The sequence below is a fragment of the Homalodisca vitripennis genome, unplaced genomic scaffold, assembly GCF_021130785.1.
Source record: "Homalodisca vitripennis isolate AUS2020 unplaced genomic scaffold, UT_GWSS_2.1 ScUCBcl_2699;HRSCAF=7714, whole genome shotgun sequence".
Lineage (NCBI taxonomy): Eukaryota > Metazoa > Arthropoda > Insecta > Hemiptera > Cicadellidae > Homalodisca > Homalodisca vitripennis.
Window position 1 is genome coordinate 1772 of NW_025778814.1, and position 23797 is coordinate 25568.

Below are 23797 nucleotides of genomic sequence, written 5' to 3' on the forward strand. Positions count from 1 at the left end.
TATTTTATAGAATATGATATACTTACGCTTCCTTCAATTTTTATCTTACAAATTTTATCATATGTAAAAGAAAACTTAGAATTATTTAATTTTAAGAAGCTCAGTCCACAATCATTATACTAGGAAACCAACATTCTATTGATCAGACGTTTGCTAGACTATCTAAATACACACGGTGCATATTTTTTATTTAGGCGTTAAAACTCTTTAATAAGTTTACCATTAGTTGTAAGAAACATTTCATGTAAAAATTTTAAGAATTCAATGACTAAATGGTTAAACAGAAAAAGCTTTTTATTCTGTAGAAGAATTTTATTCCTGTAGTATATAAGTGATTGCATTTTCATGTAAATTTTGCTAATGTTGATTTTTTATGTGCCATGTGATTTATAAACCTGTTTTGTTGTAGGCTATTTTAATTTTAATTTTAACTTAATTTTAAATTTTAATTTTAATTTTTAATTTATTTATGTGCTCCTATATGTTGGTCATATTTATATATTTATTTAGGCCTACTAGTGCTATTCTGACGTTGTCAATACATTGTTATGTGGGATGACAATAAAGATTCTTGATTCTCATTATTTATAAAATTCACTTTGGTCAGAGAATATGGTGGCTTTTAAAGTCTGGTTCTATATGATACCACATGATTCTTTGTTGAACGAGCTAATAAATATATTTCATTATTTACTAAAAAATGTAGCAATTTATCACTCTCAGTTTGAAATGATGAACTAAGTTAATACCTGTGCTAGAAGATAACTTTCGTTTCCGTTGAAAGTTAACATTTGTTCCTTCAAGATGATCTTGAGCTGAAACAAATAGTATGATATCAGCAAAATATATCTAGCTGATGTACAATCAGCAAAATATCAGTAAAATATAAACTTAAAATAATATATTTTTTTTTTAATTAGGATGAAAGGATGGCATGATATATATGTTGATGATAAGAACAGGCCTTTATAACGTTTTCCTTACCTCAGTTTCTTCCTTCTTATATACTGCAATCATGTCACAATGAGCACATATTTATCACTTAGCTGTTACCTGCGGCTTCGCACGCAATCTTAGAATCAAAGTCCTTATATTACTTAATAATAGCAAATTATGATGTAATATGATTGGGAGTCCTATAAAAATTATTAAAACGTAAGTAGGCATACATCAGGTAGATATTATTTAAGTTCGTGGTAAATAGTATCAAAGTTTAACTTAATTATTATATCATGTTTGACACGTGTAGGAGCATTTATCGTTTTAATTAATTATATATATAACGACACAGCTGAATCTGCCTTGTCATCCGATTAAGAAAACACAAATCTCGGATCACACAGGTCTCGGAAACTTACTTCGGTCAAAAAGCGTATATTTCCAGTCCTTGTCATATATTTCGTCTAAGATATTTCCAGTACTATAGTAGAGTTTGCCTTATTGTTCTGACGAAGAAGAAAATATATATATATATATATATATATATATTATACTTATGTACGACCGAGATGCCTACTTCGGTTTAAATAGTGCCTACTTAAGACCATTTAAATTCTCTTACCTACTGTCACAGTTTAGCTTGCCATATTGCCTCGATCAAATTTTTATATACGTTCGATTATCTAGTTCTCGGAAATCTACTTCAGTCAAAATCATGTTGACATAGTTAAGTTTGCTAGGACTGAAAAGCCTATTACGACCTAGGGGGAAGTTCTTACCTACTTCTTATGTAAGGTTATGCAACATTCCAAAATAATCATTATTAAAGTTTTGCGTTACACTTGTTTTTTGGACTGTAGCCAGGGAAAGAATGAATCGTTAAGGTGAGGTATGTTAGTATTCGTTTCTTTGTTTTTCCGTAAGCCATTGTTAAAATGTAATATCACAATGTCAAGGAAGTCCACCAGTTTAAAGTAACTTATGTGAAAACATTCATAACTTTGTTCATTAAGGTTAGTTTTATAACAGTATTTAATGCATGAGATGATTTTAATTCGTCACTGGTGCAATCTGTAGTAAAATTTATATATTAATGTTGTATTTACTATCTGCATTACACTACCGATCAAGCACTGTTTACTTATTATTGATAAAATTCAAATGTAAACAGATGTTTCAGAAAAGTTTGTCGAACTATAGCTGTCAACAGCTGCCACAATACGTTTTCGTTCTTATCAAAACATTCGAATGTAAACAAACTAATTTTTCAATTTGAATTCGACTTTATTTGGTGAAATGAATGTGTTATGGGTGGTAAAAAAGCACTCTTAAAATATTAATTCAGACAAAAAAGCTATACCTGTACCAAATTTCAGCACAATCCGTATAGCAGTTTCAGCGTGATTCGGGGACAAACCTCCAAACATTCAAACTTTCACATTTATATTAGTGGGTGGGATGTGTCACAGTTAAGTTAGATTAGTTAGTGGAAAATAGACGCCATGTGAGAAACAAATGGAATGAGTCATTTGAACAAACAGGGAGTACACACACTTCGAAGGCTATCAGCCTGCGGGTTTGATTCGAGGCTTGTAATAAGATGTAGAAGTGCTGAAGGAGCCAACAAAATAAAATAAGGTAAAGCACAAATCAATGCCGGACTGTGAAGTCATCAAGAAAAATGACGAGTTAAGACTTACTGTCAGGTCTTACATTCACAGGTGTGAAATCTGTCTCCTCCCAATTTCAGGACAGGGAATTGTGAATACTCACTGACAGACAGTCAAAGCTGTACATAACCCCTTTGGGAAAAATAATGCACAAGTTAACACTGCCAAAAAAGTTAAGCTTTATATTAGGATTGTTTACAGGCCAGAGATCTTCCCGAAAAATTCTTGGGAGATTAGGAACGTGGAGACTCAGAAATACACGCCATACCCTTCTCAGGGAAAAATAATATCAAATTTAATAATAATATAGCTTCTAGCAATTTGTTTGAATGGATAAACACAATCTATAGATAGAAGTGTTTGTAAAACCAACCCTTAATGCATCAAAATTGATATTATATTACATCAAACTGGTATTTAAAAAGATTGAAAAACAAAAATTTATCAGTGAGAAGCTTAAGATCGGAAAAGTTAACTTAATAAAAGTACAGTTAATAAGAAATCTCTGTAGTATGAATGGAATAGAGGGTGTGCTTAGTTGCAAACAGAAAACATCTTGGAATTTAATGAATAGTATGGCAGTTGTCGAAGGGTGAAAATAGTACTGCGAATTAAAGACATTCAAACTGAACATCCATCCAAAAACAGCTAAGCATTTTATTGTGTTTCAATTTAGTATCTGGCGATAGCATAGTTGAGTAGTAAGAAAGCAAAGCAATGCATATTGAGGAGTACAATCTTGGTGCTATTTTTTAGGGATGCACCATGTACTTTGCACTTACAACAGCTTTTCCACAGATAAGATTGAAGAAAGCTTAAAAAACAATTATACCTTTGTATATAAAATTCAAAAAAAAGGTTTATAACAAAGGACATATATTATAATTGTACTAGGTATCTAGAATCTTATCAGTATAGAGACAAGGCATTGACAGTAACTAAATGAACTTCTGAATTATTACCAAACATGTTCATGTGTTTGGTGATTGTAACTATAATGGACTGTAATCACCATCATTTTATTATCTCTGACTAATCTTAACTTGCTTTTTTCCAGTCCTGAAGAACATGCCATCTACATCTTATCAATGCTTATCACTGGGTCTGAGCATAATTAACATTCTTAGTTGCCTTTTTATTTCCTCCCTGTGTATATATTTCTATCATTGATTAGATATTATTATTGCATTTTCTTGCATATTACTTATAGAATATTTCTGGAAACCTGTTAAACTATATGGTACAAATAAAAACGTATCTAGTTTAATCAATTTATGCTAAATTAATTCATATTTTATTTGTAACAATTTAAAAACTTAATAAAATTTTGCTTGTATCAAACATTATTATTGTATTCAACCACAATAAATTACATTTTTATACTTGTTTTAAATAGCTCTGTATGTAAATTTTTGGTATCTGGGGAGTAATACAAGACCTAATGGGCAATTTTCATAATATTGTTATATTTTTGTAGTCCAGGAAATAGCTGTGTAATACATTTTTTTGTATTTTATATTTGACACAACTTGGTTAATTTTCTGGTTTTTTATTATTTTTTTAATTTTGTTGCTGTAATTTTTATTTTGTTTGTGTTGCTTAATTTTTTACTGTAATTTAAAGTCTATATCATTGCTACATAACTTCTTGGTTCACATAGATAAACTTTTGTATGTACAATGGATAGCAACTTGAAAAATTGAAAACTAGATATGTTGTTTGTTACAATCTCAATGTAAAAACTTGTCATATAATTTATAAAAGTTACTTGTTACCTGAGGCCTTATTCACTTTCATGGATCAATATTACAAGAAAAACCTGTTTTTTGTTTTTGTCATTGGTGATCAGCTTTCATGGATTGAAACATGTTGTAATGATAAGCAGGATGAGTTTTGAGATTGTTAGCATTACAAAAAACTTTAAAAGGCACAATAAAGCAATACAAATTATTTCAAATATGGAACATAATAAATCATGTAAAGAAAAATGTAAGGAACGAAATATATTGAATGTATTTACTTTATATGTATTTCAGGTAGTTTTTATATGCAAAGCAGTCATTTTTTTTTTTAATACAAAGATTTACATGCTTATGACACAAGAAACAAAGATTACTTTATTACTCAATGCCATATATTAGACTTATTTATATAAAAATACCTAAATAAATTAGACCTACTCGTGGATCAAAATAGTAGAGATATACAATAGAGACACCGGAGTTTGAACGTTAACCACAAACTAACTAGATTAATTAAGAGCTACAACAACAGATGTTACATTAAAATGTAGCTAGTTTATTTCTGCATTTAGATTTTGTAAAGCAAACAATTTGCTAGCAATAACTTCCAGTTTTTGTCAATTACAACAAATAAGGGTAAAGGTGTTTGGTGTTATTTTAACGAAACTAAAACTTTGAAAATTCATAAATCAACCAACAAAAATATTTTTAACACATCAATATCTCAAACTTATAGGTTTCAAAATAGACTGTTTATTTTAATACTTTAACAAATATTCTAAGTCAAGTTTTACTTCTTTTAAAAACAGTGTTATTGGTTTAGTTACCTTATCATTACTGTTAATTATTTATTATACTGTACTGACAGTACATCTATACAGTAAAATACATAATAGTTAACAGATTCAGTTTCCAAATGTCAAGGTCCAGAGCCCATCTGGGTGTGATAAAGCTGATTATATTTTACTGTGTTCAAGAAAAACACTCCCACCTTGATTCTGAATTAACTGTTCACCACAAAAAATTATCAAAACCATATCAACGATATATACATCAAATATGATTTATTGGCTCAAACCTTCTTGGAGATTACTGGAGATTTTTTAGGTTGTATAAAATTCAGATTTTATTAAGAATGGCCATTGTAAAAGGTTGAGTATAACCAATTTAAGCACTTAATAGAAAAGGAATTAATTTAAATGAGGTTTAAACATTCATTTTCACAAAACAAAGAAGGCTACAGATTTAATGAGGTTGGTATGTAGGAAGGACCTAATCAGTTTTCTTAAGATAAACTGATTTTAAAAGTAACTTGTGTTATTAAATAAAAAATCACTATACTATTTACATTTATTTTGTATACTTGGAGAAAAGTCATTTATATGAAGCAGGTGACCATTGGATACTTATAATTTATGCTGCTAAGGGTTCTAAAAGTAAAAATTATTTATAGTTCTATGATCCAAACCTACAATAAATTCAAGGAAAGCCTGATTGTTGATCCTGCACACACAAAAATATTTTATCACATTTGATCTACTATAAAAACTCAAAGGAAAAATTATCCTGCTTTGTAAAAAACTGTACTTTCTCATCAGGTGCACAATTGAGTGCACTTAAAGATGCAAAGATTTCATTTTGAGCTACTTTGTTTCTTCGCCCCCGACTATTTTTGTATCCCTTCAGAAGAAACATGACTCAAGATTTCAGGAGTCGTCTTCGACAGTATCAGATTACAGATGCTACGTGTAATTGGAAAGTGAACTAGAGCTATACTCAACATTCACAATGAAACTAACGTGTTTTTGCACACATTATCAATTTACCTTACACAACAATTCACTGTCTCTTAAATTTAACTTGTTTAATAAATCATTTTCTTCACCATTCATTTTTTAAACTGTAAACTAAGTAAAAAGCAATACTTACTTCGGTTATCTCTTGAGCAACGGGGTTCAACTTCATCAGTGGCAGCTTTTTTATGAACTTCGGAATTTTGTTTACTTTCTTCATCTAAGTGTCCACCAAACAATACAAAAAATAACAATCAGTATCAAGAACATTCTTATATATTTAGTAAATGTTATGCCAGAAGTAAAAGAGCTTCAACATGCACATTTAAGACGAGATCAGAATATATTTTAAACCTTAGGCCTTAGTAGACCACTAAGTGTGGCCCTAACTGATCTCTCGCACAGCTCAGGTTAAATTACAGGTTGTGTCCATACCTACAGGTTGGTGGTGTCTGAAATCTTATACTCATCAATTGTTCAATCATGTATGTCACTCTGACGTATTTGAGCTTTGACTCTAATAAATGACTGTGATTTAAAAGCAATTCTCAAATATTTACAAAATTTACTACACTTAAGTTAAATTTATTTTTTTAGTGATTGTTCATTCTTTTCCTGTAAGGTACCATGTACTACGTAATTTAAAGCTATGGTTTTACTAATTCAAAAGTATTTTTATTTGTAATATAAAAATACAATTACTCTCAAGTAGGCCCTTTATAGTTTGGCAACGTCGCTCAGACCACATTGGTTGGTTACATGCCAAATAGGCTCCTCCCTCAACTGCACTTTCTGGCGGTCCTTACTGACCGTGATTCATATGACAACTTTACGTTTGTGATTTTTTTTATAGTAGCCTTTTTTAAACTAGGTTCAGCTTCCTAAGTTTATATTGAAATTAATATTAAAACCTACTGTTCTTTATAGCTAATAACCAAAAGGCATGCTGTATGGTGAGACTACTCAAGATACTAGGTACAGACCGGCAGTGAAAGTGAATTCTTAAACAAGTAATTATAACCAATTATTGTTAATTATTACCTTTGTTATTTTGGTTCTTTGCTTTTTTTAAATTTAACTCTTTTCTCTTCATTTCTACCATTTCCTCTAAAATATTCCTCGCCATTTCACTTAAATTTACTGTGTTTTTTATTGCTTCTGGATTTTTAACATACTTCACCAGATCATCATTATCGGAATCCTCTTCCGATGGTTGTACTATATCTTCTTTCTGAAAGATTACAAATTCATGTTAATAAATTAAATATGTGACATATTGTGCTTGTTTACAACTTATTCAGTCAGTCAGCAAGTAATGATAAATATCCACTAAAAACATTATGCTATTAATATTGACAAATTTTGGTAAGTTTAGATTTGAATATTCATGATGAGTGAATCAGGATAGCAAGTGAATGACAATAAATCGTAAACATATAACTTCACTGAGCTTCCTCTTGGGCCCCATTATCCATATTGGCTCTCTACCCACATTAATTCAGCAGATGAGATTTCCACACTGTCCTACCATTCTCATAAATCTTAATTCTACTATTCCCCCACTTGAGGAGGCTCTAGAAACTATTAGGTCCATCTAATCTCTGTCCAGATCATCTACACCTAATTATACAAATTGATTGTAACCCAAACACAATACCATATCTTGGCTGATTATACTTATTGACGAAACCAATCAGTTGAATCCTTATTTTCATAATTCAAATTAGAGCAAAGTGTACTTATGTACCGTGTGTTTATAAATTAATATTAGAGTTTTAAACGTTTAGTACTTTTATTTTTATAAAACTTAAAATTATAATTAATATATAAAATTATAGAGCAACTCAAATAGTTATAACCAACAAGCTTACAGGTGTTCAATGTGAGCTCTATTCGTCACACGGCACACATCAAGTCGATAGCCCAAACTTTGATCAATGTGCCTGGAGTGATTCTTGCAGCAGCAGCTTCAATCCTGTCCCTTTAAGTCGGATAGGTCAGCCGGTAACGGAGACAGATACACACAATCCTTTATGAATTCCCAAAGGTAAAAATCACATGGCGTCAGGTTGAGTAAACGTGGAGGGCATGGGTAATAAGCTCTGTCATTTAGGCCCCTTGCAGCCAATCCACCAGTCAAGTACAGTGACATTCAACCAATTGTTTACTGAGTTATGTCAGTTGAGGCGGTTGGTGCACCATCTTGCTGCCAAATGAATTTGATCTTCTTTCAATTGAGGAAATATCCATAGTTCTAATGCATTAAGATATGAAATACCATTTACAGTTCCTTCTCCAAAAAAGAAAGGCCCATAAACTTTCAGGTTACAGATGTGGCACAAAAAACAATAAATTTAGGAGAGTCTCACTGCAATTGTACCATCTTCTGAACCCAAGATATGCACACTTTGAGTGTTCACATGTCTACTGAGGTGAAATGTTGATTCATCACTGAAAACGACAAGATCCAGAAAATTTTCATTGTTGTGCAACAACAATTCGTTTGCAAAATTGGCACATAAACGATAGTCTGCAGGTTTTAGATCCTGTAACAGCTTCAAATGATAAGGCCGCAGTTGTAAGCATTTCCGTAAAACTTTCTAAACAGTTGTATCGTTATTTAGTTTCATTTTATATAATACATACTTTTTGCAACCCTGTAACTCGTTACTGGTTTAGTATAAGTTTAATCTGATGTTCTTGGAACTAAATTCTTGACGGATTAATAACCTAATTGGCACGCATAATAATCTTTTCTCTCTCGAACTTTGTACCTAAACATCTTGCTGCCAAGCAACATCTTGTGCACCTTGTCTGTAGGTAAAATTTATATTTTTGTATTATAAATTAGCCCTTTCATGCGAGACATCTAATTTAAATTCAATATGAAGTAAAATTGTAACTAGTAAAGTAACTTGCCTTTGACAATGTTTATTTGGAAGATTAATACAGATAATAGTTGTGGTGATGTCCTTCTGACAAGACCATGTTGTTGTGATTATAAGTTGTCTTAATTAATGGCTAATACAGTTGTGATTTGGTTTTAGGTGAGTTTACGAGTGCTCTTTAGCTTCAAGTATTCATGTTTTAAACTTCTGGTCTACTAATCTTCACTTTTTCCGACTGTAATGTTGAGCCTTGATGCTGATGCCGAGTGTGTGAGTCGACATCAATGTGAAAGGAAGTCAAATGTAAAGTTAAAAGTAAATTATTGAGTTTGTAGGCAAAATTCCATAGAAAATTGGAACCACTAGGCTTAACCCCCAAGATATAATTTTAGTTCATTATTACTCTAATTTGGCAGCAATGTGGCAAGATATAATTTTATTTTTTCATCTAGAAGTAATGCTTACAGGTTTTAATTGCCACAATAAACTTACAAGTAAACTTTGCAAATCAAGTATTTATTTCTACGACCGCAGTGATATCTAACCCCATGTGTTTCATCCATTCGGTACACAGTCATTACTAGAATTGCTAATTCACTACTAGCCTTACAAAACTGATTTGTGTGAGCTACGTGTTAAACGCAATTTCTCTCTCACTCGCTCAAAACTCTTCACTACCCATTAGTCATCTCGTACCCTTTCCTTTGGAAAGACGGCCAGTATCTTCAAACAGATGATACCATCTACGGATGTTATTATCACTTGGAGGATCACAACAGAACTTTATATGGATGCACATTGCAGTTACTACAGATTCAGTCTTTGCAAAATTCAAAACACAAAAAGCCTTCTGGTCACAAGCCACCAATTTTTGCTACCAGTGCTTTCTAACGGATGTAGTAGGAAACATTGCATCTCCAAGTGTACAGGTGACACAACAAAACCAAGGACTGTTTGAGTTGCTCTTTAATTTGATGTATGGATTATATTCATTTTAAGTTATATGTAAAAAAGAAACAATAAAGTGTTAAAACTCTGATATTCATTCCTAAAAACCCTGTATTATGCAAGGATTGTGCTGTGAAACAGCTAATTGAACGATATGTTTCAATCGTGCATAGAAATCAACTAGGTACTCTTTCTGCTTATACATCATGCACTATCTTGTGTCTGATGCCATTACGAGTTCATCTAACAACATGTAAACATGGCAACTACAATCAATTCTCCTGTCAGGTTTTTGAAAAGACTTTTGGACAGGAGGCAACATGGGTTCTGTATCACATACCAGAAAATAAACAATTAGTCACAATAATAGATGTATTCAGGCAACATGGGTTCTGCATTACATACCAGAAAATAAACAAGTCACAATAATATATGTATTCAGGTGACATGGGTTCTGTATGACATACCAGAAAATAAACAAGTCACAACAATATATGTATTCAGGCGGACATGGGTTCTGTATGACATACCAGAAAATAAACAAGTCACAACAATATATGTATTCAGGCGACATGGGTTCTGTATGACATACCAGAAAATAAACAAGTCACAACAATGGATGTATTGAAATACTCCAAATAAACCCCCTCTAAAAAAAATCCTTTAACAACAGAAAGATTATGGCTAGTGTTTTGACACCAGAAAGGTGTTCTGCTTTTAGACCATGATAAATACAGAAGGCTTGTGAAATACATCAGCGGTTGCTGGGACCCATTCAAAACAAAAGAAGAGGAATCTCACTTCTGGAATTCTCTTTATCCATGACCATCCTCACAATGTTGTCCTGATAAAACGGTTTTTTAACAGATTTCAGTAGAACATCTTTTACCATCCAGTCTATAATCCTGACCTACCAACAAACAACTCACTTGCCTTCTTAATTCAAGAAGTGGCTTGGAGGGGAGAGCTGCCGAACATACAATGCACTCTGAAATGCTGTGGAAACCCATCTCAAGTCACTACAGCAACATTCTATAAAGAGATTATTGGAAAGCTTGTAACCCGGTATGGCAAATACCTCAATTTAAATGGTGGTTATGTTAAAACTTAAGCATATATGTATGTAACTTTTGATCATAAATTTATTTCACATGTTCATTGTTTTATTTATATAATACATCAGAGGTTGATAAACAGTCCTTGTAATTATGAGATAAGGTGTCTAAAAAATATTCAAATACTTAAATACTAAATTAAATTAATAAATTCATGAAATGAAAATCTTAATTAATTATTCAATTTAAATTTATTCAAGTATTAATGTCCTCTGGTACTTATTCTTAGTAAAAAACAACCCAAATCTTGGGTGATAGTTCCAGAATATTGAAATAATATTGGAAGAACAAGTTAAAATATTGCAGATATAAATCAATAACATTTGTATCAATTAATATTATTGATATTAATATAAATATATTTTTTTTTCAAATGGTATTAATATTAATTTATAGTACAAATAGGTCATTTAAATATAAAAATCTCATAAGTTGCTAGGAATGATACAAGGAACATTTTAAATATAAAAACCCAACATATTTACATATACAAATCCAAAAACATTTGTAAAAACAATTATTTTGAGGTTCTACTTGTACATTAGTTTCCTTCTTTTTCAACATAGTTACAAATACATTCTAGAAGCTCTTTTCTTATTGGGAATTATTTATACATTTAAAAACAAACACTCCATTAATATACTTTTTTATTTCTGTGAAGCCTTTTGTGCTCAAGGAACACATCATCAGACCCATATAACCGAATAAAAGTTATCTCCATGTCCAGCAATAGCAAGTAAAATGTCCATCTAAGCAAAAATCTTAATTTCAATAAATTTAAATAGATATTTTAACATTTGAATTTAAAAAGTGTTAAATATTACTATAGTATGGTTTTTCCTTGTGTGAATATATTAATGAATGTGTAAATACATCAAGTTACAACTCAAATGATTTTAAAGCAACTACTTTCTTTTATATTTTATGTATGTAAGAACTGTAATAGTGTTTTAAGTGCAGGATAAAGTTTTTGATAAGTACCATAATATTTATACTTATTGAAATCCACATAGTTTTTTAGGGTTTAAAAGATACAAGTAATAAACTAAATTACTCACTGTTTCCTGGTACTGAAACCACTGGTTTTCTGTGAATAGTCTGGATATTTATTACACTTTTCACAAACTTCGTTATACACATTTTGCAATATGTATTTTTAATTTTGAACACTAATGCACATTACCTATCTAAACCTTGCAATATAAATCATCTGTCTTGATAAAAACCTAAATGTAATAAAAGGAGGAAGAGGAAAGTTTTTTATCTTGACCTCTGGGATCTATTCAAACTAACAGGTTTTATCCAAACTAGCTACCTGGCTAAGTTTCAACTGAGAGAGGACTAGATCACTGATAACAGTTGGCCTTGCATTTTTTAAGCACCTGTGTTATTGAACTCAGCTTTGATTGCATTCTTATCTGACACTTCTACACTACTCTGCACAATATATGTCTATAATACTAAATGAAAAGAAATAATATACTTGAATATAACTGATATATAATTTAAAATCAATTTTAATTATATAAATGTTATTGATTATATATGTTGTTGCTATTTAATATTAAATATATTAATACTAAAAATGTCAATGGTTACAAAGAATAATGATTTTAATAAATATAAATTCGGGGATAGAGTTTTGCCAATGGTAAAGGTCATTCACCATGGCCTGCTGTAATTAGTGCCTTTGACAACAAAAATAAAATACCTAAGTATAATGTAACATTCTGTGGCGCAGGCAATGTTGCCTGGGTTAATAGTCGTGCAATAAACATAAACATGTATTTTTTTTTGTTCAAAATTAAACATAAAATATTTGTATTTAAAGTAGGGCCATAACAAATTTTTAATTAAATGAAAATTTTGCAAAAATATTTCTAAAATTTGGGAGGAGGACCATGCCTATCAAAATGTAAATGTGAGATAGCCAGTTTGTCTCAAATGTCATCTAGTTTCAGAAAAACATGGAACCATAATAAAGCTATAAAACAAAAAGCATTTATGTGCATCAATTATGAAAATCAAGTGTATATGCAAGAGGTAGGTAATTCAAGTTTTGCTGATACAATTGTACATGAATATATGTTGTATGGCATATTTTTCTTACAGAATGTAATGAACAATACAGAAGCAATGAAATATATCCATAACTAGTTTTTTAAAAAGTATAAAAAGTTACTTTTTGTCATTATTCAAAAAACTTTATGAAAACTTTTCATATGGCAAAGTACAATATAATTTTGAAAGTTTGTATTAAATGAACATTTATACATGTATGGTTTATAAATGACAGCAAATTTTATTTAGTTTTAGAAGCCCATAAACTATATCTAAATATGTGGAATAATACAAAATTCCAATAGAAAATGTAACAATGTGCACCAGTTTAGAAAAAAAAATTCAAACCCACAATAACAAACACAATGTTACTAAAGTAGCTAATCTTTATTTAAATCAGCCTGAACTTTGCTGAGATAGAATTGAAATAATTTTTATTAAGTGACATGAAGTTTGGCTAAGTAATTTTCCAATAGGCTACCCCAGAACTGATAATTTATCAAACAGATTTCAGTAAAAAGATATTTCTTTATTCTAAACATATATTTATTTCCACTATTGTAGTGTCCAACGACACCACACATTTAATACCATACTAAAACACGAATAAAACTACTAAAACTTACAATTATACACGGCTCGGCAGAGAAGTAAATGTAAAGAATGTCAGCAAGATGGCATTCACAACAAACAGACGACTTTTTGGTACATTTGAAATGATCAACTTGCTACGTCACAACCATGATAATAAAAGAAGAATAAAACTGTAGTTTTCATTAGCGTTGTTTCTTCCCGAATGCAATGTTTGATTGACAAAATTTTGTTGATTAACACTACATAAACGGTTTAAAACGTGACAACATTTTGTCGATTAACGCTAAAAGGGTTAATAACCATGTTTTAGTTTTGTTCTTCATTGATCATTTAACAAACTTTTAACTAATGTAAAATAACTGCAGTGCTAAACATTATAAACAATAACCTCTATAACATTCATTATTTTATAGAGGTCATATGAGCATTTGATGGTTTTTCAAGTTTAAGCGCCCAATGGAAGGTGATTTCGACAACCTTGCTTTTATATCTACATAAAAGGAACCTTTAATGACTCAAATTATGACATTGCCAAGCCTGTATATTTATTGTTTGTTACTCCAAGTAAATGAAAATATGAATAGTTTTTATAAATAGACAAGATGTTTCATAGGCATACCACAGGAGAAATAAATACCTGTTCGACATGTCCTCATTTAGATCAAATAAAATTTAAAATAGTCATGTGTTTTTGAGAATAAAACTATTTAACAAGTTACCAGAAAGAGCATGGGATGTTCACTCTGTGTGTGATTACCAGAGCTATGATATTAGCTCATTAGTGTTTTAAATCTGTTTTAAATAGTTCTAGGATTTTAATTAATAAAAAGATGTACTTTATTTCTTTTTTACAGTTCTTGTATTAATATTATAAAATATTTTACTTATATTACACAAGTGAATTGGTTTGGAAATATGTTTCTAATCTTATTGTGTATAATATACCTATACAATAGCATAGTTTGACTTTGCCTGTTGCATAATCTGCAAATGTCCTTAATGATATAAATATACAACATGAATCTTGAATCTTAAAAAGAAAGAATATAACTTCATCAGCAGGTTTGCTTCAAAACTTTAAGGATGGAATTGTTCAAGAATAGGTAAGTAAAGAGTCTTAATATTATAAAATTATAGATTTTATTATCAAAATATTCATCATGTTCCAACAAATTAAAAGATAACCTATACAGTATGGTAAACAAATTTTAAAAAAATGGAATTTTTCGGAATCTCTACCTAAACAGTGTAAAAAGGATTTATTCTAAGCAACTCTGATGCAGCAGTAATATTCATTTACAACATTCAGCTGTATAAGCAAATTTACAAGTTTTTAGATTGTAGAAGTTTGGAAGTGCGTATAATGTAATTTCCATTCTAAAAGGTTTCCATTTAAAAAAATGTTTTCAGGAGAAGCCCTCTTCCCTCCGTGGTACCTCCCACTTTCCTGTGATACTACTCTCCCCCGACTCTCCTCCCCCCTCCAAGTGGTGTAATAACTTATTTTAAATCCCATGCCACCCACATCACTGGATAAGTTGATGCTATCCTTTACTAACACTACACGACACTACTTTTATCAGTTTTACAAGACAATGGATTGGAGTAGGACTTAAGCCAAAAAGCAGATGAAGAAATATGGAAAGGAACAGCAGCACAGTTTTAATTTAAAAATACAACCGGTTTAATGTGCTTAAGTAAAGAAAATTAAATCATATAAATTGTTAAACTACAAAAAGTAAAATTACAGTTACTCAAAGCAAATTTAAACTTACCACAGGTGTCTGTTGGGTCTTATCTATTATTTCGCAGCCTTCTGGTTTCTCCCACACTGACTCTTTGGTTATGATGTTATAATAGTATGGCTGGTTTCTCTTGGTTGACATTTCCTTTGCCCAAATAGGAGAAGTTGTTTTACTTGAGCTGCTCATTCTAGAAAAATTTTCGAAATTATAAATACATATACCCTTGGAGGTATATGTAAAACATGTATATAAGCACCAAACAAACCAATCAAACCTATTCCAAGATATGGACAACATTTAGTTATATTAGAAATCAGACAAAACAAATGACAAAACTTTTTAACGATCCAGACCAAAAGTTTTTAACAACAATTTGCCACTTGAAGATAAAGACCAAAACAGAATATAAAATTGAATGCAATGTCCACAATAATATTTATACAAGGAAGACAAAGAAAAAATGAGCTCAAAGATACAGAGAACAAAAAAAAAATTATAAAACCCAAAAATACATAAATCCAAATTAGTAACTCAAGCATTAGAAAATTATCACCAATTAATGACATCCAAGTTATAACATCCGGAAACAAAGAGAGCTTAAAATGAACATTTAGGAAAATCTTAATATTTACAAATACAAACAGAATAATCCATTAATATTAGAACTAAAACAAACCAACAGCAAACAAGACCAAATCTTTTATATACACAACATAAAAAATCACATTTCTTTCTCCGCTGAATACTGAAAGAAAAGAAAAGGAGAAGCCAGAAATGCAAAAAATGAACTCCTCCCCTCCACACCAGAAGACAAAGTGACCTACCCGAGAGATGAATTTGACTTCAGCAAAAAAAAAAGCAGTCCTCACCATGCCTGTACCACTAGCATTCGAAAACAAGTTCGTCATAATTAAGGTAACATTCATCCATTCAGCAGTGTAGAGAAAATGATTCAATATACACATATATAATTTGTTATACATATGGGTTTCTATATGTATCACGTTTTCCTTTTCAGTAGTTTTTTAGATTATATTTATATATATATATATAAAAATTATATATTTTTTGTATTTATAAAGTCAAGTAGTGAATATTAATACATACTTATTCATAAAACCAAAAAGATTAATTATTTTAGAATTTATGTTATAATATACTAGCTGTTACCCGCGGCTTCGCACACAATTTTTAGAACCAAAGTCCTTATATTACTTAGTAAAAGCAATTATGATGTAATATGATGGGAGTCCTACAAACATTTTAAAACGTAAGTAGGCATACATCAGGTAGATATTATTAAGTTCATTGTAAATAGTATCAGAGTTTAACTTAATTATTATATCATGTTTGACACGTGTAGGAGCATTTATCGTTTTAATTAATTATATATATAACGACACAGCTGAATCTGCCTTGTCATCCAATTAAGAAAACACAAATCTCCGATCACACAGGTCTCGGAAACTTACTTCAGTCAAAAAGCGTATATTTCCAGTCCTTGTCATATATTTCGTCTAAGATATTTCCAGTACTATAGTAGAGTTTGCCTTGTTGTTCTGACGAAGAAGAAATATATATATATATATACTTATGTACGACCGAGATGCCTACTTCGGTTAAATAGTGCCTACTTAAGACCATTTAAATTCACTTACCTACTGTCACAGTTTAGCTTGCCATATTGCCTCGATCAAATTTTATATACGTTCGATTATCTAGTTCTCGGAAATCTACTTCAGTCAAAATCATGTTGACATAGTTAAGTTTGCTAGGACTGAAAAGCCTATTACGACCTAGGGGGAAGTATTACCTACTTCTTATGTAAGGTTATGCAACATTCCAAAATAATCATTATTAAAGTTTTGCGTTACACTTGTTTTTTGGACTGTAGCCAGGGAAAGAATGAATCGTTAAGGTGAGGTATGTTAGTATTCGTTTCTTTGTTTTTCCGTAAGCCATTGTTAAAATGTAATATCACAATGTCAAGGAAGTCCACCAGTTTAAAGTAACTTATGTGAAAACATTCATAACTTTGTTCATTAATGTTATTTTTATAACAGTATTTAATGCATTAGATGATTTTAATTCGACACTGGTGCAATCTGTAGTAAAATTTATATATTAATGTTGTATTTACTATCTGCATTACACTACCGATCAAGCACTGTTTACTTATTATTGATAAAATTCAAATGTAAACAGATGTTTCAGAAAGTTTGTCGAACTATAGCTGTCAACAGCTGCCACAATACGTTTCGTTCTTATCAAAACATTCGAATGTAAACAAACTAATTTTTCAATTTGAATTCGACTTTATTTGGTGAAATGAATGTGTTATGGGTGGTAAAAAGCACTATAAATATTAATTCAGACAAAAAGCTATACCTGTACCAAATTCCGTAAGCCATTGTTAAAATGTAATATCATAATGTCAAGGAAGCCCACCAGTTTAAAGTAACTTATGTGAAAATATTCATAACTTTGTTCATTAAGGTCAGTTTTATAACAGTATTTAATGCATTAGATGATTTTAATTCGTCACTGGCGCAATCTGGAGTAAAATTTATATATTAAAGTTTTATTTACTGTCTGCATTAGACTACCAATGAATTAAATGTAAACAGATGTTTCAGAAAGTTTGTTACATTATAGCTGCCAACAGCTGTTTAGTGCCAGTTTAATAATTTGAATTATGAAACGTTTCGTTCTTATCATAACATTTGAATGTAAACAAACTAATTTTTCTATTTGAATTCGACTTTATTTGGTGAAAGGTTTGCTTGGATACCATTTGTTATTTTCTGTCCACACTCATTTCATTTACTGCAACCTGTGCTACTCATTTACCACTGTCAACACAGCCTTTCACTACGCAACATTCATCATACAAGTTGTCTAAGGACACGTCTTCAAGCTCCAGTTGTTCAACAATAGCTGAGAAGTCTGTGAATTGGAGCTTATGGTTTAGAGGCATTGGTCGTAAAATATAAAGAGAATTAGTATCTTAGAAATCAAACCACTTTTTCAAACATTTAATTGTTGTTTCCAAAAACTGCTGAAAATTTTTAGTAGGGTCTTTCTACTAGAGTGATTTTATCGTATTCCGTGTAAACTTTACCAACAAAGGGAACTTTGAACTTTTGACATTTGGGAACCCTGTCTAGGTTCCTGTAAGCATTGGGAGACCAAATCTAAACTCTTAAAACATTGATATCAACATTGATGCCCTGTTGCATTCTTGAACAGACCCTCTGTAATTTAGATGTGTGATTATCAAGATAGTAATATCTTTAAAAATGTTTTACATTTGCCTCGAAGACAATGTAGCAACAAATTTGGATCCAAGTAAACAAGTGGTTAATACTTTGAGAATTATAATATAAATTTTGAAAAACTGATTCCTCACTTATTTAAGCCACTAGTACCCAAATTAATTTTTTTCAATTTTTGTTTACCTCTTAATATTTTGTTGCTAGGGCTAGAAGAAATAACAAGTTTTCATAGTTCCTACATATAGTGTTAACTTGTATTTCTACATATTGTGGCATGTATACAAATGACAACGGGAATAGGTACAATACGTAAATGTCAATAAAAGGTCGATAGCGAGCGTAATTAGATTTGTAAGTATGTTCACATACTAATAATTCACAAATATGAACTAATAATATTTTATAATGAAGATAAGGATAGGATTAAGTTGCAAACATGATATGTAATAATTGCATAATTGTGAAAAACAATGGCTTCTAAGAGTTTTACAAGTAGAATACACAAAGTTAGGTGAGATTAATATACAGCAAGTACATTTATAAAATATAAATAGAGGTAAGTAAAATAGGTAAGTGTTGTGTATTCAAAACATAAATAAAACTAGCTGTGACAAAAGAACTTCTGTCAAAAATTTGTTTCGTTTTCACTCAAAATTAAAATATTATGTTAAATATTACTGGTGTTGTTAGTGGACATATCCTGTGTGGGATGGTTTGTCATATTACATGACAGCTAACTTGACATGTAGCAGATACTTTCCTGGTAGATTTACTGCAGTGGGCACACCTGATTTATGTCATTGATGCTCTCTATGTGGTTTTACCCTTACTTTGTTGTTATGGATTATTCCCTCCTTGATATTATGGTTTTGCGCCGCTCTTCTGGGACGTGTTACAGAGTCGGTCATCGTTCTTTCAAGGCTGCATTTTGCGTATTGCCACCAGGAGCGGCTGTAGTCACAGTGACCAAACCACACATGGTACGAACTACAAAGCAGGCAGTATTTGGGATTTGGGCAGAATCTGCATCACTTCAGGGCTGATAATTAGTAGTAAAACATTGCAATTATTTAGGGCAGCTGGTCAATATGAATATGATGAAAACTATTATTAGGGCGAGCAGGAGGGGCTTAGGGGGGAATTATTATTACAGGATGTATTAATGGTTAATAGTAATTTAGTAGTGTCCAGAAAAGTCAGTGAAAGGAAAGGTCAAGTGTCGAATTGGAAGGTATACAATCAATAAATCAAGGTAACACTTAATTCTATGGAACAATTGTCATTTTAATCTATTATGATTTAAGCATGTAACTAACTGTGTCCGTGTTAAAACAGATTAATATCATGTAATACGTTATTTGCAGAAATTACTCAATCATTAAAGCTGACTGTGTTAGGGACAAGGCTACTCAGATGGTTAAGACAGTTGTCACATTTACTGCGGTTTCAATAGTCATTTTACGAGCCTAGGGGGATGGCTACAACAGGAATAGCAGATCAAGGAATGAACACACACAATCCACTAAAACTGAGCCGTCCTTGCTTTTTGACATTAGTTTATTGTGATTACCACATGTTGTGAGTATTGTAATTCCATTAAATTTATAACCGTTTTGAGGAGGTTTATCTGACCTATCACGGTTTATAAGTCAAGAACACCTTTGCCTGTTAGTCGCTTTAAGATATAGTTTCTTTAACGTTAAAAGTACAACGACAAATATTCAAACTTTTTGCGACTTGCATGCTCATTGTTTTTAACATTATTTATTACTAGCAAGCAGCCCTCTAGTTAGGCCTTTATGAATTTAGTTTTTTGGGAGTTAAAATTAATAATTTTAAAATGAAATTAAAGTAATTGAAACCTGGAATAAATTCACAGCAACTTTCATTTATTATTTATTTAAACGAGTACATTATTTATTCACGGTAACTAATGATGTACTAAATGAAAATAGTTTAAAAAATATAAAAAACAATTTATTTAAGCCCTGTCACAGTACACTTGTAGGAACTATAATTCCCCGAAACTAAAACTATTTCAGTTACCAACATTTACAAGTGCTGCAAGTTACGGTATCAGGTGGCACAGATAAATAAATTTAATTTGTTTTTACAAACCTTGAGCAACAATACAATTACTTTACAAAAAAGTCAACTTTCATCACCATATTATTTTTTATTGCATTATAGAAAGTCTGAGATGGCTTAATTTATTTAATTAATTAATTATTTCATTTCAACGATAGAGGTAACAAGATATTGTTATCAACAGTACTTCAATCCCTATCTTACATTAGATGATCAATGCTTAATATATGGAAATTGACAAGGTCCTGTAATTCATTTAGTTTACTATAGGTTTGAAATTCCTTGATTTGTATGGATATTGTGGTTTATTTTTCACTAGTTGAAAACACACCATCAAAAATATGCAAATTAAATTATTATATCAGCGAGTCATGTAAACCTCCACCCTCTCTAGTGCTTGATGGCTTCATTCATATGTATTAAACATGCTTAAAAAATAATTATAATTTCACACATTTTTAAATTTATTTTTAGTCATTTATAAAAATGTTGAATACTGATAAGATTAATGCAAGTAAAGGAGCAGGACCCTCCCTGCCACCTTGTGAGTGGGTTAATCTCCCTCCAGATACATAGTGGATAAATAAACTGAATCCTCGAGATCCTGTTGTGTTTGGAGCTTGACACCAGCCAGTAATTTAGAGGAAAACCAAACAATCCTAATAAATCATATAAGATTAACGGAAAAACTAAGTCAGAAAATTTATCACATGAAATGGGTTTATTAGGATCTATATGGATTTATTTGGACCACTGATGTATGAAAATTTGTTTTCATTTCTAAATATCACTGTAAGCTCAGAAATAATGTATCTCAAACAGATCACCCACACCATACCTGACACTAGTGAGTGTTACATAACATGGGAGAACAGGCCTTGTACATAATACAATTTCAGAGGCCTACTGTAGACTTGTTTCAAATTTTGAAGTACTAATCTTTAGAAGAAAAACGTGTCATTTATTTTATTTGTACGAAATTGTAATGTAATTGAAAACCTCAATCATTAAACTTTTAAATTTCAACAATTCAAGATATAATTATATACATAAATAATAAATACACGTACACACTATCACTAGGTATCAGTATCACTAGGTAGATGTCATTTAAGAGCCGTGTGATATATGTTGCATTTGAAGCGACCGAGACAACGCTATATTTGGTTGGGAGTTTGGTGCTTCTGCACATTCTGTGGTGGACTGGTATTCTTACTGCCACGAAGTGTATTTCCAATCATAATTCAACAACATTGGCTGTCCTCTGACAGTCATTGAAATTGATGAGGCCAAATTTGGAAGGAGAAAATACAATCGCGGCAGAAGAGACATTGGGTTTTTGGGGGAATCGAAAGGCAGAGCAGAGATTCCTTCCTTGTTCCTGTTGAACAACGTGACAGGTACACCCTGCTTGATATAATTAAAGAAAGGGTTTTTTCAGGTACGATAATTGTTAGGGACTGTCGGAAGGCCTACTACTGTCTCGTGACGAGGGATTCAGGCACTTCTCCCAACAATCATTCCATTATTTTTGTTGACCCAGATACCAGTGAACCTACAAACACCATTGAAAGACACTGGCGAGAAGTCAGGGCGAACATTCCTCGTTATGGTGTCTGGGGTGATTTTGTCAGGTACCTGGCAGAATTCCTTTTCAAGGCCAAATACCCTCACCTAGATACCAGGCTCCACCACCTTTTTGTTGCTGCCGCTCAGCTCTATCCGCCAACACACTAATGGTAAGTGTTCTCTATTAATGTCCATTTATATATTAATATTAGAGGTTTTCATGATATTATGTTTTTTACACTTTACATAAATTTCTTTACATTACATTTCAATTTATATTTCTGATCAGCCCCTCTAGAATTTGATATTTTACTGATCGGTACTATATCTCGAGGGATGTTTTGCTTTCGTTGACACTAGCGTGGGTCAGCACTGACAGCAGCCCACGCTGATGGCCAGAGGCACTTGTCACAACCAGATAAAAATTAATTAATTTGTAGCTTGAAATTAAGAAAAACATTGTTCATTTGGGTCAAAATTCTGCTCATTACAGTATTGTTTTTCATTAATGTTTCCCACATCTGATGATGTCATCACGAGGTTGAATCACGGTTACAAAAGGCCATGAGAAGCCCAACGCGGATGTACAACATGAAAATATTAGTCCGCACATGAACAGTTGTTCCAATTTTTATGTTCTACAACTTCGTTATTTCTCATTTCCATCCCGTCAAACCTTATATGGTTTTGTTCTGTAGGATGATTCCAATAAGTTAATAACGCAAAACTAAACTCTTATTTTGCCACTCCTCCGGCCATTACTTTCACAATTACCCCATATTCTCATTTATCGCAATTTACAAGTTCTGCAAAAATGAGTTACTTCTTGTTGTTTATGTTTACTTCAACATTTAATAATTAATACATTGAAAATATATGTTAATTTAAATAAATTGTAATATCAAATTATTCATTTCTTACAAACAATCTCAAAACATTCAATATAAATAACTGAATAACAAATATAGGCCCCTTATTTAAGTCAATCCCCAAAATTGTTATTACTAGTTTCATCTAGAAAATTGGCATAGGCTAGGCTACTATTCATATTTTGAAACCACATTGTGTTAATGGAAATAAAGTTAAATAATCACTTTGTATATTACTTACATGTTAGGGGTTAGTTTCTTAGATTAAATTAAAAATACCTACAAATTTCTGATCATAAGTACAACCCTCTCAAATACCGCTCTCAACACCTCGTAAAAGTCTTAACCACAACACAACACAACAGACAACACTCAACATAATAGCATGATGGGAATCTAAATAGGTCTAACAGAACTGTTATTTTTTACAGTGAAAAAAAAATCACAGCACAGTGATTTTAGAGAACACGTTAACGATTCTTTTCAGTTATAAGTAGATCC

General features: G+C 31.2%; 1 protein-coding gene across 1 annotated transcript; it reads right to left on the reverse strand.

The window, feature by feature from the left end:
- Positions 1 to 666: 666 nt before the first annotated feature.
- Positions 667 to 23781, reverse strand: LOC124372172 (pre-mRNA-processing protein prp40-like). The gene is made up of 5 exons (XM_046830536.1): positions 23580 to 23781; positions 15526 to 15682; positions 7186 to 7375; positions 6281 to 6364; positions 667 to 815 (listed from the first exon to the last, which is right to left on the reverse strand). Exons 1-5 carry the CDS (start codon positions 23591 to 23593, stop codon positions 694 to 696), a joined length of 567 nt encoding a protein of 188 aa, XP_046686492.1. The 5' UTR covers positions 23594 to 23781; the 3' UTR covers positions 667 to 693.
- Between the last annotated feature and the right edge of the window lie 16 nt (positions 23782 to 23797).

Coding starts and splice junctions, on each gene's coding strand:
- LOC124372172 (XM_046830536.1), bottom strand. Junction 7,376..15,525: donor AGACCCAACAGACACCTGTG/GTAAGTTTAAAT, acceptor GTAATCTTTCAG/AAAGAAGATATAGTACAACC. Junction 816..6,280: donor TTGCTCAAGAGATAACCGAA/GTAAGTATTGCT, acceptor TATTTGTTTCAG/CTCAAGATCATCTTGAAGGA.